The sequence below is a fragment of the Pygoscelis adeliae genome, unplaced genomic scaffold, assembly GCF_000699105.1.
Source record: "Pygoscelis adeliae isolate BGI_AS28 unplaced genomic scaffold, ASM69910v1 Scaffold427, whole genome shotgun sequence".
Classification (NCBI taxonomy): Eukaryota; Metazoa; Chordata; class Aves; order Sphenisciformes; family Spheniscidae; genus Pygoscelis; species Pygoscelis adeliae.
Window position 1 is genome coordinate 1,828,430 of NW_008825214.1, and position 16,509 is coordinate 1,844,938.

Sequence of the window (16,509 nt, forward strand, 5' to 3'; positions counted from 1 at the left end):
ACGTGGTTTAGTGGGCATGGTGGTGTTGGGTTGACAGTTGGACTCGATGATCTTAGAGGTCTTTTCCAACCTTAATGATTCTATGATTCTAAGAACTTAAGAATTATTGGCCCGTGGGAGCATGTTTGACTGTATCTTGTCATGTCTCAAATGGGGCTTCACCTTAGTGTCTTGAAACGGTGGATGTGCTCTGGCTGCTCCCCAGGTTGTAACTCTTCATTGCAAAGTAGGGTGCTCCCTGAAAGGGCCCGTAGGATTTGATTTCCTTGTGAGAGATGCCCTTCCTCTTCTGCTGTATCTGCTTTTCCTGAGTGCAAGCAACATCTTTTCCTTGATCTGTACTTCCTTCCTTCAGCAGTCTGTGAATGTGTCAGTTTGCATTGCTCCGAAGAACATTGTTCTTCTCCGGCAATGAACATTTGATAATACCAGGGAAGATTCTGGTAGGCATCCTGTACTGGCTGAATGGACTAAGATTTGTCTGAGTGTTCAAATATGTCCAGATCCTTTCTACACGTTATAAATAATTCAGGTTTCTGATAGGCACCCACTTTTTTTTCCTGCACCTGGAGAAAAATACCCTTACTTGTGAAAGGAGTATCTAGTCATGGAAGTCAAAGGAAGGTACTTGATTCTCCAAGTTACTCTAAATACAAAATGGTAGAGGTACTGCATTTAGCTGTCTATTACAGCAGAAACAGCGGATATGAAATTCTAAGAATTACTCAGGAAGAGATTTTTTTGGATCTGCAGTAAGCTGTGGTAAATTTGTGAAATTTGCCTCTAAACGACAATGAGCAACTGAAAATCTCTGGCCAAAAGGGAATGAAGGAAATGCAGGATCTGATCAAATTCTGCACAAGAGGTATTATAAGCTTCCATGTTATGCTGCTTTGCAGGGCGTTTTATTCTCATTTCTAATGGAAATGGCTGTACTCTTTTGTTAGATATTGATTGTCTTCGATAGCTTTAATTGATTTAGTAGGAAAATGGCAGGAGATAGCACTGACTTTCAGTAGTAAGATAGGAAAAACTACATAGGGCACAATTTATCATCGCATGGACCTTCAAGTTTGCATCTACATTTTCTAACCAAGGCTCTATTTAAGAACACTTCTTACAATTTTACATGTATTTTTAGAAAGTTAATATGAAAACAGTTACCAAGAAGAAAGGTTTGTTTTATTATTTGTATTTTGGTAGGGTTAAGAAGTTTCAACTGTGGGACTCTGAGGCTCTTAGCTCAACTACTATTTTGAGGTTTCAAGTGCCTCTGTTTTCCTCAGCTAAAATTTAATGCTGAAAACTGTCTAAACACACTTCTTATTTTTCTATGTTTTTTGAGTCTGCTTTTAGAGAAAATCATGACATTCTGAGTTTTTATTCCAAATCAGAAAGGATCCTAGTTTGGGGATGATCTTCTGCAAACCAGCATCATGTTTTTCTACATGCACCTCAGAGGTTCTTACAGCACAGGAGACAGATGAAACAAGGAAAAGGTTTTGCCTCCAGGATCACACTTGTGCTAGTGGTCTCAGTTCTGGTAGCAGTCCAAAACTTGATATGCAAAGATTCATGGTTAAGTTAGTTAAGTTTTCTTCCATATAATCGGTCATCACTCTGTATTCATACAGCAGAGCTGCAGAAATTTGTAACAGGCTACCGATGTTAATTTATTATTGTTTTATTTAAAATTTAATTTTCCTTTTAAAATCAACAAATCTTGTTACATTTTTGCTAGCTGCTCCATATTACGGTGTGACTGAAGTTTCTTACAGAGTTCTGTTGTTGTTCTCTTTCACACCTATACATTTCAATAGATCTCTTAGATGCCCCTTGTGGTCTCTTCAAAATTGTTTTTTTTTTGTTTAAGTATTTGCTTGTAACAGCTGTCCCTTGTCACTACAACTTGCAGCAGAAATCTGGCTCAACTCAGTCAACAGTGCATTTTTAGCCAGCATTTCATGTTAAAGACAAAACTGTCGTGGCTCTCTAGATTTTTATATGGGTTGGTAAGTCCCACTAAATTTTGTATTGCTGTCTTTAGTATTGACTGACCTCGAATATATCGCCATTATTCATCACCTTTCCCTCATCATTAGTAAGCATAGTAGAATATCTCACTTCTCAAAGTACATCATCTTGAAGCATTTGAAGTTGATCACTTATTCATTATCTTTTTTTCTTCTCTCTTCATTTAGTTTTTAGTTCTTAGTAGCACTTTATCTTGTACTGCCTAAACTTAGTTTCTTAGGAGTTGATCAAAAAGTTTTGACAATCCAAATCCCAATACAAGTCTATAATTGTATTTTTTTACAAAAGAAAAATGTTAAAAAAAAAATTGTAGACCAGATCATAAAATGCTCATAAGGGCACAAAATTTCTTCTGCTTTGTCCTATTCTTATTTGGCTTGTCTTACTCTTTCATAATTATCTTGCCACTTGTGTTAATTACAGGTATTTTTAATGCCACTGTGAAACTTGTCAATTTGCAATTGTTACGAATATATTTCTGGGACAAATATTCTCCCGCTAATATGAGTCATGGTTTAATGTGAATTATCATTTTTTTGTATGAGTCATATGTTAAATTCTCCACCTTTTAAATACTCTTTTTGTATTGTTATCACACTTTACTGTTGAAAACCCATTTACTGGATTAAATCAAATACTTGGCCAGAGCAAATTATTTTGCCAAGTGGGAAAACACTGTTTTTTTAGGAGTTAGGGCAGGGTGTTGTTATGACTATGTAGAGGTTATCAGGGTTCCAAATAGCTAGTTGTATTTATTGGCTTTTGTTTAATATATTAAGTACATACAGAACAACGGTAATGTGAGAAAGAAGAATGTCTGTATTTGGGGGGATGGCATCTCAGCCTTCGTTCTCGTGGAAGTCAGCACCTGGACATTATGCCGGAATGTTGTTCTGTTACCCGGGCAGCTTTTATAAAGGAGGGAGTGGCAGTGCCACCTGAGATGCTTCTGGTTTCAGCGCATGTTCTGATTTTGTAAGAGGGCTTCACCTTCTCTCTTCTGGCAGGAACATGAGGGGTCAGAGTTCAGCCCTTAGAGCAGAGAGTGATTTTTTTTGTCCTTTACTTTTCTAAATAACGTAAAGACCCTTTGCGTAACGCTGCTGCATGTCAAATCTTGTGGCTTCAAATGGCTATCACTGAGTTTCAAACATAAAGAATTTAATTGTATTGTGATACCTAAAATAATCATGCAAGTGTTGTTTCACTGATTACATAGCTTCAGTAAATTCTAGTTTGTTAGCTGGTTAAATGGTGCTTTTAAATATGAATAAAGTCCTGCGATTGACCACAAAACCTTAGGAGGAGCTAGTCATAGCTTTTCTCAAAGACATCAATTGTCTGGTGGTCAACTAGGATAAACAAGTTATGTTTGCAAGCTGAAGAAGCAGTACAAGGAGAAGCAAGAACAGAGTGAATTGGGAAATGGAACAAGATCAAGTTTAATCTTTTTATCCAAAATACTGTTTCTGATTGTCCTCCCTCCTAATATAATTTATTATTTGTAAATAAGATAAGATTATAACAAATTGATTAGAGGAATTGAGTAGAGGGAATTTTGGGATGGTGATTTTGATGAATACTCTGCTTTTTCTAATAGCCTTTTTCAAATATGCTGTAAGGGTATTTAAAAGAATATTTTATAAAGCTACACGGATTTTTTGAAAGAAATATATAAAACGTGAGGCTTGAATAATGTGTATTCATATAAAACCTGCTGGGACACCAATGGAAAGAGAAGGAACAGATGAAGTTTGTCCATAAATCACAGACTTTTGGGTTCAAGTCCATGGGTGAAATGCCTCTGGTATCACTAATTGATCTCTTCATGTAATATCAGCTACTGAACTTGGGAAAATATGCAGACCAGTGTCAAATTAAGACTTACAATGCAAGCTTGAAATGTTTGTTACAATTAATCTGTAACATTGTTTTATTCATTCATTAAAGGGAAAACTTTCTGAAGCAGAATCCTAGGCTTTAATTGCAGAGCAAAAATAAAGAGTTGTGTTGATGTTACCTGCTAAAAAATTGATAATAAAAGCCATGTATGCTGATGAGAATTGTCCTCAGCATACAGTTTGACAGAACTCCTCTTATGAGTTGTTAGTTGCCATGCTGTAAGATACAGCCTGGGTTACTAATTCCGCAGTTTCATTTTCAATGTCCCTACAATCTCCCTACTGCTAATTAGCCACAATCAGCCAGGAACATGCCAGTGCAACTGTCACGGGTGTTTCCAAGAAGATACAGCAGACAGTTGTAGAAAAAACTGTGGAACCCGCCCTCCCACGGAACTAAAAGGACTGACAAAGTTGAAAAAGTAGTTTCTAAAAAATACAGCTGAAATCCAACATTAAAGGCTTTTATGGCCGAACTTTCGATATATGATATAGAAGAAGGAATATCTAAGTACATATACTTCAATGAATATATCAATAATTCCTTTTTACATTACATAATATAATATTAATTTTTATGATCTCCAGGAATGTATTGCCAACACTGAAATACACTTTCCAACAATCTAGCAGGAACCTAGGTTATGGTAAACTAATCTCGCTTAAAGTCTGCTGGTGTTCACAACAGGAAACCCTTTGTGTATCAATGTGCTGTTCCATACTGTTCGAATTTTTGTTTGGCACTTTGGCATTACTGAGTGTGCAAGTTAAAAAAAATCCTTTTAGCAGCTCATAAAAATAAATAGATTGATTCATTCCTTTTCCTTTTTACGCATTTTTTTCTTGATCTGCAAATTAAGCCTTCTTGAAGATTTCAATGACACGTTTCAATGACTGTGTTTTGCTTTTGTTGAATATGTCTAGCTAAATTTAACATGATTTACTTTTCGTTTCAGCTGTTAATCCTAGATACATACTTAGGAATTGGATGGCAGAATCAGCAGTGCAAAAAGCTAATTTGAATAATTTCTCAGAGGTGAAATTATTTCTTTCTTTCTTGACATATTTATTAATAATTGGCATAATTGTTAATGAAAGAGTTGTTGCATTTACACTTTGAACCTATATTATTACACTTTGACCAACACTATACTATCTAATACCAATTACTATTAAAAATATTAACAAAACTATTAATAGTGTTAATTATAATATAAAGAGTAGTGCATATATTAATAGTAGTACTAATAATAGTAAGCAACTCATGGAGTAGTTTCTGGAGCCAGGAGGGTGCATAATATGAAGCGGCAGAGACTCTTCTTGTTTGCAGGAAAACATTTTGTATAAAACCTTACCCGTTTTAATTGCTTCCAGGTTCATCTGCTACAGCAGATTTTACAACATCCCTTTCAGAGACAGGAGGCTGCAGAGAAAGCAGGCTACTCCCTGCGCCCCCCAGCTTGGGCCAAGGATCTTAAAGTAAGCTGTTCATCCTGAGAGAAATTTGAACAAGTGGGAAAAATGATGAAGGTCAAAGCTCAGGCCTTCAAACAGGATTAATGGATCAAGCCACAAGAGCTTCTCTCCCTTGTACTTTGTGGACTGGAATCTGCTACTCTGCTAGATGAGACAAGGTCTTGACCAACTTTATAAAGTCTAAAAATTAAAGAAGCGGACCACTGTTTATGGTTGCATCAGCAAATTATATTGGTGTTTATAACTCTGCCCTTCATGTTCAGCTGTGCATTAATTTGAGTCCCAATATTTAAGTTCTGCCAAACTGTCACACTTAACCTCTCCGAACTTATGGCTGATCAGGTGGGTCTCAATAAGCTTTAATGGCTGGTCAATTTAAAATCCATCTAAGCTAGTTTTAATCATACAGTATTTTGATGAATGTTCTCCTGGCTGTTACACACTGTTCAAATATAATTGTATTCTGAAGACATAAATGTTCTGAAGTCTTTTGCAGAGTTGGAACAGAGGATCATCTTACGCTTAGACCCTGCCACCTTTTCTCTTTTTGACCTTGTTTTGTCCCATTAGACTGCCAACAAAGACTTAAAGGAAATTCAATTAAATAGGGAGCAAAGATGTCCGTCTTGGGAGTGACTTGCCCAAAAATAAATTTTGGTGTCTGCTGGTGTCAGGTGCCTATCAAGCCTGGCCACTGCTCTTTTAAAGGGTATCTTTGGATAGTAGTAGAAAGACTGTTGGTGCATGGATATAATGCCTCAGGAAATTTTCACTGGTTGGACATGGAAAAGGACTTTCTTGGAAGTATCTCACTATGTATGTAGTCAGGTCAATATACCTTTTGTATCCAGCCACCTGATGCTGTAAGGAACTAACAAAAATCTTGCAGGGAAGGTACTTAAAATTCAGCTGAAGCTGTTACATAACAGTCCTTTGAGTAACAGAGAGAGGCTAGTCTCAGAGTCCTCGGTCCTGTTATTTATCCTTGTTGGATACTCCAATTCCATATCACAAAACTTAGTGTATAATTAAGCCAAAATTAACACATAAGCAGTCAGGTGCAATGTTATGCTAGAAAATTTACAGCAAAAATCACTTATCTGGGGGCTTTGTTACTCCTTGATGCTACCTCGTCTCTTCCCAAATCCAAAATGGATTGGTTTAGAATCTTCAAATTTCTTGAGTGCTACTTGATTCTGAAATAGAGGTTATTAAGGGGTATAATTAGCATTTCACAAATTTATTTTTAGAAATATAATTAGTGGGGGAAGAAATATATTATTAGAAATATTTCAGTGACTAAAAAAGATTTGAATGCCTTTACTTCTTAACAATAATCAACACAATTATTCAGGATGGTTTCCCCCAGATATACAGCTGTTCAAATATAAATACAGTTGTTCAAATGTAAATAGTGGTATCGTAACGTGAGGCACAATATAGATATTTAACTACGGTTTTCTGAAAGTCCAGTCTGAAGTTTAAGCAACTTGCACAAGTCAGCCTGGGTTAACATTCCTTGTGCGGGTAGTAAGTGCTCTTCTGCAACCACTGGGATTAGTATTTGAGCCGGCGACACCTCCAACACCTCCAGGTAAAAGGAGTGGGCTGCTGGGGGGGTCTGTAGAAGCCCTTCGGCAGTGGGCTACATTCCCAACCTATTGAAACATTGGCGTTGATGTCTCTTCTCGGATAATTGCAAGCAAAATGGCGTGTTGTGATGAAATGTGTGAACATCAGCATTACCACCTGCAGTGAAATGAGTTACACCGCAAGTAAGTGACAATATGAACATACTTGTGCCTACAGGGTAAATACAGCAGCACTGCAACTTGGGCCCTGGTTTCCAATTAGGTGAAAGCGAAGAACGCTAATTTATGTTGAACCAAACATCTGATAAGTTTCTACCGTGTGGGGCCCAAACACGGCTACCTGTACTTCTTTACCTCATGGGATAATTGCATAAATGCAAAGCATTTTTATGCTGCTTTCTTCTTCCAAGTGTTTTATAAATGTTAAATCCTATTAGTAACAGTAGCAAGCGGACCTCTGCTTCACCCATAGTTGCAGGTAAAGAAAGCCTCCAGCATCACGATACAAAAATGGAACATCCAAAATGGGAGCTATTTTGTAAGCAGTGATATGTGTGTACTGGCGACTGTGCTCCTTCTTAGGCTTTTCTCAGGTTCTTGAAAAGTATCTGAAAGGCTAAGCGAGCCCTGAAAATTGGTTTCGCTTATTCTTCTGGCTGCGGAGAGCCTTAGGTCACCTACTTCTCCAGGAGTTCATTCACGGACTCAGCCACGTCCTCTTTCCTTGATTTATGTGAAAGCAAATCTCCTTTCCTGCCCCCTGCCCAGTTTTACCATGCAGTTTACATAACTTGTTTTTATGTAATTACCTGTTTTTACGCAATTACCTATTTCAAGTAATCATTTTGAGTATTCTCGTTTCATAATAGTACTGACTGTTAATGGCAATCAACCTGCCTTAGCGTATCCTGCAAGACTGTAAGAATTCGTAAGTCTTAACAATACTGAATCTCTTCTGTTCTGCGTGTCTCCCTCAACCAGGGATGCATGTTTCCCAGTTACTGTGAGACTGTCAATGATAACCCATAAATAACAGTCCTGTCCTACAGTTTTGCCACAATGCATTTAAGTTTCTACTTTTCCGCTCTCAAAGTGCCTGACAAAGAGTGTGTGAAAAACACGAAGAATACAGTTATCTCAACACTACCTTTTAACTATGTTTTGTAAAAGTAGAGAAATGAGCCCACATCATGCTCAGCATCTTGCACCACCTCCCTTTCCACTTCTAGATTTTAATCATTATGGTTTATTATGACAATGTAAGCATTAATACTGTGTTTCATGATATATTCCCTAAAATCCTTGGCTTCCACCGGCAGTTCCGGAGCTGCCTTTTCCTTCACGGTACATAAACATAGCAGTGATGCAAGAGCAAGATGGGGAGTAACAATACTGTGGCTGGTAATCAAATAGGTGTTTATTTGTACCTCTTTCTGTAGCAGAGGACAGTTATGAGGGTCTGCAGTGGTGGTCCCCCACACGTGGACTTTTCCACATGACTCTAACCTTTCTAATCCTAAGGACTGATGGAAAAGTGATCGCTTGAAGTGAGTCCTTCTTCCGTATTGGTGATGTAAGAGCCCAAAGAAGACGACAGCTGCTGAGACTGCTTCCGTTTGAGGCGTGGAGAAAGGTTAAAAATAACATGGTGCAATTTCAGATCTTTTCAGACTAACATACTGTAATCTCTAGTAATGTACATACTACCACGATCTACAGGAATAAGACAATTTCATATGGCAATAGGTTAGAGAGAGGCGGAAAGATTAATTTCTATTTTTTACAAATGCTTTGATTTACAGTCTTGGAAGGAAGATCTTTTTGTATTTTGCAGCATCTTTTTTGTACCAAATAAAGACAGATAATTGTGTATCATTAAGATGGTAGCTCCGTTCTTTGAATGGAGAGTTTGAATACGTACATTTCAGAAATTCAATGCAACCACGTACATACACAAAATAGTTGATAGAAGTCTAATCATCACAGCATTTGAATTGATTTCTGGGGTTTTCTGTAGGCTTTGATTCTTTGTGTTTCGAAGAAAGCTCAACTTTTGTGTAAGATTAAGTGCATGAGCGATGATTGACTGCAGATGTAGAATGTATAAAATTGAGTTTATTGTGCTGTAACAGAAGAGAAGGGAGGAAATAGGGCAGGAGGCTGAGCGTTCTGTGAGAAGAGTGAATGCTAGGAAAGCCGTGTGGAAGTCTTAGCGCTTTGTGAATTCAGAGAAACTAGCTTGTTGTGCAACATTTTTCTAAGGACGTGTTCTGCTTTATTTTGATTCTGGGTGTACATTTCATAAAAGAAAATTCATTTGATTTAAAAGTAGTTGGATAGCAGACAGCTGTTGTCACCTAAGTGTGTCAAAGATGTGCACTCCCAATACCTCGTCAGAAAATGACACCCAGCTCTTTAGCATTCAATGATTCTGCATAATGCTTACCTCAGTTACATATGGAAAGCAACTGGGAAACATTAATCCTTTTTTTTTTTTAACCCCTAGTTTTAACCCTCCTACTTTTAGCTAGTTAGTATTTTTCCTCCCGCACTTGGAACTAAAGCTTGTACTAAGCTTATGAGCCTCGCACTGGTCTTGACAGCATTTCTCAGTTTGGCCGTTTGGAGATAATGAGATACGATTCTAAACTTCTAGGTAACATTTGTGTTACTGGTGAACGTAGTTCTCCCGGTGAGAGCTTTTTGCTCAGTCCAGTGAAAGCAAGGGAGCTAGAAGACCAGTAAGAGTTGCATGGGCTCTGCCTATACTGGTAAGTAAGAGGGCCAGGAACTAGTTCCTCGGCCCATGAACTAGTACCCTAACTGGCCATGTCTGCACCACGGGGGATGTCTGTACAGGGAGTGAAACCTGCTTTTGAACTCGTCTGTGTTGTCTTCTGGGAATGGTGCCTGGCCTGGGCAGTTCCTTGAGTTGCGCCTGGGACTGTGCTTAGGCTCACTTTGGCAGTATGGGTGAGCACTAGGCCAGTGCTCAAGCTTGCGTCCTCGTCCTCTTTTATTTAGCAGTAGAGACACAGGTGTACAAGCTCTAGCATCTTGCTAGCAACGCTAGCTCCTCAACCATAGGCTGCAGAGCAAAGAAATGATTAACAGCAGTCGTAAGATATCCCCCTATCCCCTGATGTGAGCTTTACTTGCTCTTCCAATGCTTACACTGCCGACATAGCAAAGAAAGGAAGGAGGAAACAGGGAGTGGCTGTCCCATGGCTATACGTGATTAACTGGGGATTACTGCAGGAAAAACATCCCTTAGCTTCAGCTTGTCTCAACTGAAAACAGATTAAGTTGCGGGATGTCACATAAAGTTTTTTTAGTGATTCATCTGGCACTTCCCTGGCTGAAGCATCCCTTTTCCGAAACGCCTTCTGTGCATCCCCAAGTTCCTGTTGTGTCCATCACTACTCTCCGCGCTGGCTCCTTCCGAGAGCCCGTCCCTTCGCTCCCACTGCTTTGACCGGGTACTGCCCACTCCTCCTAGTGCTAACACAGGCACGTTTTGCCTTGCATTGCTCCAACTTGTCAGGGGTCTGGCCCCTGATACTCAGTGCTCGTGGCTTGTGCTTTTTCATAGCAAAGTCCTGGTCTTTGCTGTCTTGTGGAGGAATACGCTCATGCAGCCACTGAAATGTGCAAATACAGTAGGAACCATCTGAACAAATGAGAAAGGGGCCAGCCAGCACTGCTGTCCGTTCCTGGATAAAATACAGAAATATATTATTTATGGAATCTTAGAAGATTGTGTGCATGAGAAGAGACAAAGACTGGAAGAAATAAAAATAAAGAATTTAGAAGGTAGAAGCAAAAACTTTAAAATACTTGATGTGGTACCAATTGCCATTAAAATACCTGTTCATTAACTGTGACACCTTGTGCAGATATAAAATAGAAGCTATTTTTATTTGAGAACAAATAATGAATGCTGCCTAAATGAACAACGGAGAATTAAAATGGGAGAACAAATGAAAAAAAACGTAGGAGGAGACATTCGTATCAGGTACAAGGTGATTACGAAGTCTTTCAGAAGACAGACTGTTTCTAGGTACAGTTTGAAGACAAATGTTAACCAACAGAAAAAAAAATCCCTGCTTACCAAGGGAAGCATACAACATTTTGAAATAAAATTTTTTCTTTGTCTAAGATTAACCAAAGAAATGAGATTTAAAGGCAGCATGAGTGCTGACAGGTATGACTGGAGTTGCATATGGAAACAGGAGTGTGTAACATTTGGGGTGACACTGTCTGGAAATGGCCCTGGTCCTGCCTTGCATCTCGGAATAATCTAGCTGAGGTTTTACTTTTTAAGACAGGCTACTTCTGAAAAAAAATGGGGTCCTTTTATTAAAAAAAACCCCACAATTTGGGGGTTTCTGATAAAGAACCTTTAAGGGGAATTCAGTGAAAAGGGATCTTCCCACTTCTCAAAATTCACATGAGAACATTGTATTTTTTCCTTCAGCTCCAATTCTACTAGAGAGGCAGCCACAGAAGATGCATTTCACTCGCTGGCTGGCTCTGCGAGCGCTGCTCCACCATCCCTGGCTGTCCTGATGGAGCGATGCAAGACTCTACAGCTCATTTCTTACTTCAGCCTGGTGCTGGAAGGGTAGTTAATGGGGGGTGGGGGGAAGAAGGAGCAGGTTGTAGAGACGACATGTGGGACAGAGGGCACCCCGCTTTACTTCTTGGGACCCCCAGGGGGAACTCTGAAGGAGAATTCCTCCTGGTGGGGCCTGATCCAGCACGACCTTCCATGATGCCTCACAAAAACAGCTATAGCTTGAAGTCCACCTGCTCCCAGAGTTCAGGAACTGCTGCCCCTTTTCTTCTCAAGAGCTTTCATTAGGTCAGACATGAAATCTGCTTGCCTGCCTCCACCCCCAACCGGAGGTGGCCCAGCTGGCCGTGGCTCTCCAGCTTGTCCCGTGTTTTCTAGCCTTTTTGAAGGAAGTGGCACAGGTTTCTTTGTTGGAGGTGATGGCTTACTGGAGACAGGTGGAGGCGGAGGGGGTAATGGCAGGTCTCCATTACCACTGCTGGAGGCTGGTGGTGGTGGAGGCACAAAATCAGGAGGAGATTCACAGAAATCAGATGGTGGTGGTAGAAAATCAATCTTCAATGTAGGTGGCGGTGCTGGAAAGCTGTCTGGATCTGTTAGGAAAACGCTGCTGTCTCGTTTGGCTTTGGAGGGTAGAATTGGTGAAACGGCAATAGCAGATGACCGCCTTTCAGGTGGAGGAGGAGGCTGCAGTGAGTTCCTCTTACTCTGGTATTTCTGTGGCGTCATCACTGACTGTGCCAGGCCAGGCACACTGACGTTATTTGACTTAGCCTTTGATAAGCAGAAGGAATAAAAGGACAAGACACAGTCAGTGCACATGTAAACTAATGCCACTGCCTAAGAACAGTGAAAAGATGTGAAAATATGTGAGAAGAGTACAGTAGACAGTGAAATGAAGTAGAGTACATTTTGCCTGAAGAGTGCAAATGGTATCTTGTTTTCTTTCTGGAGCTGCCCACAGAGCTTTGACAGCAGTCATAGTGCTTCTTCGAGTGCTGTCCTCAGAAAATGAGTGCTTTTAAAATTTCAAAGAATTGCAGTTAGTAAGATATATAAAGGTACTTTCTTGATGTTCCACGCTGCTGTTCATTCCCTGAGAACATGAAGACTTAAAAAAAAAATATCTGTGCTGCGTTTTTACATCCAAAAATACTGAGCAAGATTTGAGAACATAAAAAGCAGATGTAGTTTTGGCTCTCGTCCCCATTGTATCTCCATCTCCCGTTCTAGCTGTGACTGCTGGATCTCTGTATAAAGCTAAAATAATGAAGTCACCTATCTCTGCCAAACTCATTAGACACAACAGCAGTGAACTGGGAAGAAGGTGGAGAGATTTGGGAATTTAAAGTTTCTATGTCTGGATTCACTGTCCCCAGCACTCTGCAGCATGGTGTGACATGCATTCACCCGCAGGGTAGGGCACTGGGCCCCCTCTGTACGGGAGGGAGAGCACTGCAAAGCACTGTGAAGAGAGGCACTTGGGAAAGCTGTCTGTCACGATTCGGTGCGGTGCACAGCAAGGGAAAGATACTCCACGGGCCACTGATAAGCCTGGGGAAGGGTGTCTTCTGCTTGCTGGGCAAGGCACATGCACACGCCTCCTCCATGTTCAAATCAACAGTGCAACAAAAAGCCACTCAATTCAAGCCATGTTTGCAAGGTCTCGAGACGTTCAAACCCTCTGACAACTTTTTTGAAGGAAAAATTAATCAAAGCATCCATCATACAAATTAAGAAAAATAAAATGTAGGATAGCAGTTCATTACGGAGATGTTTGTTTTGACAAAATTTTAGGTGGCTTTTCTTTTAAATTGTGTTTGCTAGTCGACACTCTGAAGATAAAGCCCACTGGTGATATCTGAATATAATTTGCCTTTTTTTTTTTTGGGTAGCAACTGGTAGCTGTTGACAATTACTACACAAACATGCTCTCTATTCTTGTAAACCTGTGGAGAAGCCTGCTGTCCTGAAAACAAAGTTTTGTAACACATTCATTTCCAGTTATGCTAATTTATCAGTTTAGATCTAGCTAGCTTAGTGCTCTAACTGTAGCACAGTGCACCCTGAAAGACTTCAGCTTGATCCTTTGGTCCCAGGCTTGTAGAAGCTGTGAGATGAAGAAGGCAATACATTTGCTTCCACTAGAGAAAAGTGCTCTGTGACCTGCAGTCAGCAGTACTAATTCTGGCATGAGCTAAGTATAACATGCTTGCCTTCTCTTCCTCACTCTCCTTGCTTACAAAGATGGAAGTAAACGAGACATAGGAAGAGGGAACCACTGGCTGAGTTCTGAGAACGTGATCTATTCCAGAGGAAGTGAGGTTCAGAACAGAGAAACAGATATTTTTAAAGGAGGAACTCAAAGACAGAAACAAGAAGCGTAGGACATGTAATGCAGGTGACAGAAAAATCCTAGGAATTTCATGTCACTTGTCCTGTGCACTTTATGCATGATGGAGGGATTGAATAATGAACTGCAAACAAATGCAGGGTTTTTTTTTCTGTAGGATGTTTTTGAAGTCCTGTACCCTACTGATAGTTTTACAGCCAGAGCAAGTAGACAAAATTTGAAGCTTAAGCAAGGAATGCATTTAGAGCCTAATGAAAACATGTAATGTTTTCCCTTACTTCTTCACACTTTCTCCTTTCTTACACACTCATCTTCAGCTGTGCACAGTGTTCCCTGCCGAAAACACTACTGTATCCTTTGTGTTACTAAGGCAAGACCTGTTTTCTGGCAGAGACAGAAAACGGCACCGAGGTTCTGGCAGCACAGACTCTTTGAGACTGTCCCAGTAGGCACACTCCTATTTCTGCTACGTGAACTCACACCTATTTGTTCTGAAGAACGAAAGTGGCAGATGGCTGTGCCTTCACCTCCCATTGGTGGCTCCTTGCTTCTGTGCAACGAGCACACTGTTTGCAGTGTGTAAAGCATGAGGAGGGGCAACAAGGAACCAGGCACTTTGCTCAGGACCCAAATCCTTGTCACAGCAGTACACTGGCACTTTGAGAGGGGAAGACAGTGGGTGAAGAAAAACAAACTTGGAGAACTGGTTCACAGGTAACATTTAACAAGTGCACTGCTAGTAACTGCTGACCTGTACCTCTGATGTATCCACTTTCTTCTGAGTCTCTGGAAATTCTGCACTGGAATGACGAACAATTTGGGGAATCTGTCCATTTGCCTGAACAGCACCTGTGACAAGGAGAGGAGACAGAGGGAAAAGAGTGTTACATTTTTGTGATATTAACCAGATCAGGGAATAGCAAACTAAGAATAAGGCTATGAAAACATCTCTACAACTTCCACCAAGGAACCACTCGTTACAGGTTTTACACGTAATTCAGTAAAATCCACGAGGATGTCTGTTTTCTACTTCAGGCTTATTTTGTGACTTTTCATATTCAGTTCATTACATAAGGAAAATAAACATAATACCTTACATTAAAACTAATACCTGCCTCCATGGTTGTAGCTGACAATCTTACAGGAAGTGCAAGTGGCAGAATTATGAAGACATATGACAGAAATCATCAGAGTGTGTAAAGGTGGTGACAAATGAAGAGCTTTTTCTTCTGGCTATTGTAAATGGTGATTACAGAAGGGGACTGTTAAGATTGACACAGGAATAGAGATGGGGAGCTGGCTTTGGAAGGGGAGCTAAGCAGAAATCAAACTGGCATAGTTAAGCCCACCCTCTGGCCTTCCATTGTTTAAATACCTGTCTTTCGTAACAGCGTTTTGAAGTTTGTAGTGTGCTGTAGTATTACTGCATTGTCAGTTTTTATTGCATGTTTTTTTCCTTTACTTTAGCCTAAAGACTAAAAGTGCCATAGTTTCAAATCAGTAACAGTCATGAGAACTGAAGGTTTGAAATCCTACAGAGGGGCTGATCCATTTTCTTTAGTAAATGAGCTAACAGCTCTGAAACTTCTCCCCCATCTGGAATCACAGAAGATTTGTGAACCTCACTGTATTCTCAGATTAGTGAAGATCTGCTAGCCGGCTAAATTAAAGCTCTGCAAAACGTTTGCCCACCATTACTGTGTTTGTAAGGGATATACATAAATAACCCACTACTGTCAAATGGAGTAAATGAATGTCAGACCAAAGGACAAATTTGTGGGTTTAATTAGGAAAAAATCCCCAGCCCCTGTACAGTCTGATGAGGATTAAATAAACTCTCCAGTTTAGTGTAGGATTTTTGGAAGCTGTACATGTCAAAGTAGCAGGTAGCGTTTGGTGCCTACATACATACAGTCATAAACCTCAATGACTGCCTTAACTCTATTATAATTTACAGTTCTGAGATCCAGTAAAGTTACACTCATGTACTTCTAAGTGAACCCTTAGCGGTCTACAATGTAAGTCTAAGCACAACAATGGTTTTAATCCTAACATGTACTTTTCTGACTAGCAAAGAGATTCCATGAAGATGATAACAAATAGAATAAATTATTTTTATTGCCATGCCTGCAAATCACAGCACTGACAGAGAAGTAAGACAAACTCTGCAGTGTACTGAATTTACTAGGGCTATTTAGGCTTCGAGGGATGACAGAAGATGGTCTGAAGTCCTTGTGTTTTATGCTTGTGCCTGCATGTCGTTCAGCATATTTAATCCAAAGTACCATTTTGATCATTCAACCTACAGTCTGTTTGTTGAAGGACTAACGTGGAAGTTCAATAAAGAGATAAAACCAATCTTGTGGCAGTAAGTGCTCAGTGGAGCGAGATGTAAATCCCTGGGTTCTGGGGCCATGCCCTCAAGTGGAGCAAGTTACTGTCTCTCCTCACTTTGTCTGCTGTCCATAGCAGAGCAGGAGTTTGGGCTTCATCCTGCTCAAAGACGTTGCTGCCCTAAGTCATGCTGAGATTTAACTAAATGAAAGAGAGCAGAGAGATATCCGCTCTATATAGTGC

At 40.0% G+C, this 16,509-nt stretch overlaps 2 protein-coding genes across 2 annotated transcripts in view; one reads left to right on the top strand and one right to left on the bottom strand.

The window, feature by feature from the left end:
• The window catches only part of LOC103921208 (selenoprotein O-like), a 28,148-nt gene extending 22,533 nt beyond the window's left edge, over positions 1–5,615 (top strand). The window contains exons 19-20 of the mRNA XM_009329135.1: positions 4,892–4,971; positions 5,310–5,615. Coding sequence (XP_009327410.1) covers positions 4,892–4,971; positions 5,310–5,432 — 203 coding nt within the window. The 3' untranslated portion in view covers positions 5,433–5,615. The remainder of the gene's footprint in view (positions 1–4,891; positions 4,972–5,309) is intronic.
• Positions 5,616–11,699: 6,084 nt separating this feature from the next.
• The window catches only part of APBB1IP (amyloid beta (A4) precursor protein-binding, family B, member 1 interacting protein), a 49,898-nt gene continuing 45,088 nt past the window's right edge, over positions 11,700–16,509 (bottom strand). Inside the window, exons 12-13 of the mRNA XM_009329120.1 lie at positions 14,690–14,781; positions 11,700–12,353 (exon numbers count right to left, since the gene is read on the bottom strand). Of these exons, the coding sequence (XP_009327395.1) occupies positions 11,826–12,353; positions 14,690–14,781 (620 nt within the window). The 3' untranslated portion in view covers positions 11,700–11,825. The remainder of the gene's footprint in view (positions 12,354–14,689; positions 14,782–16,509) is intronic.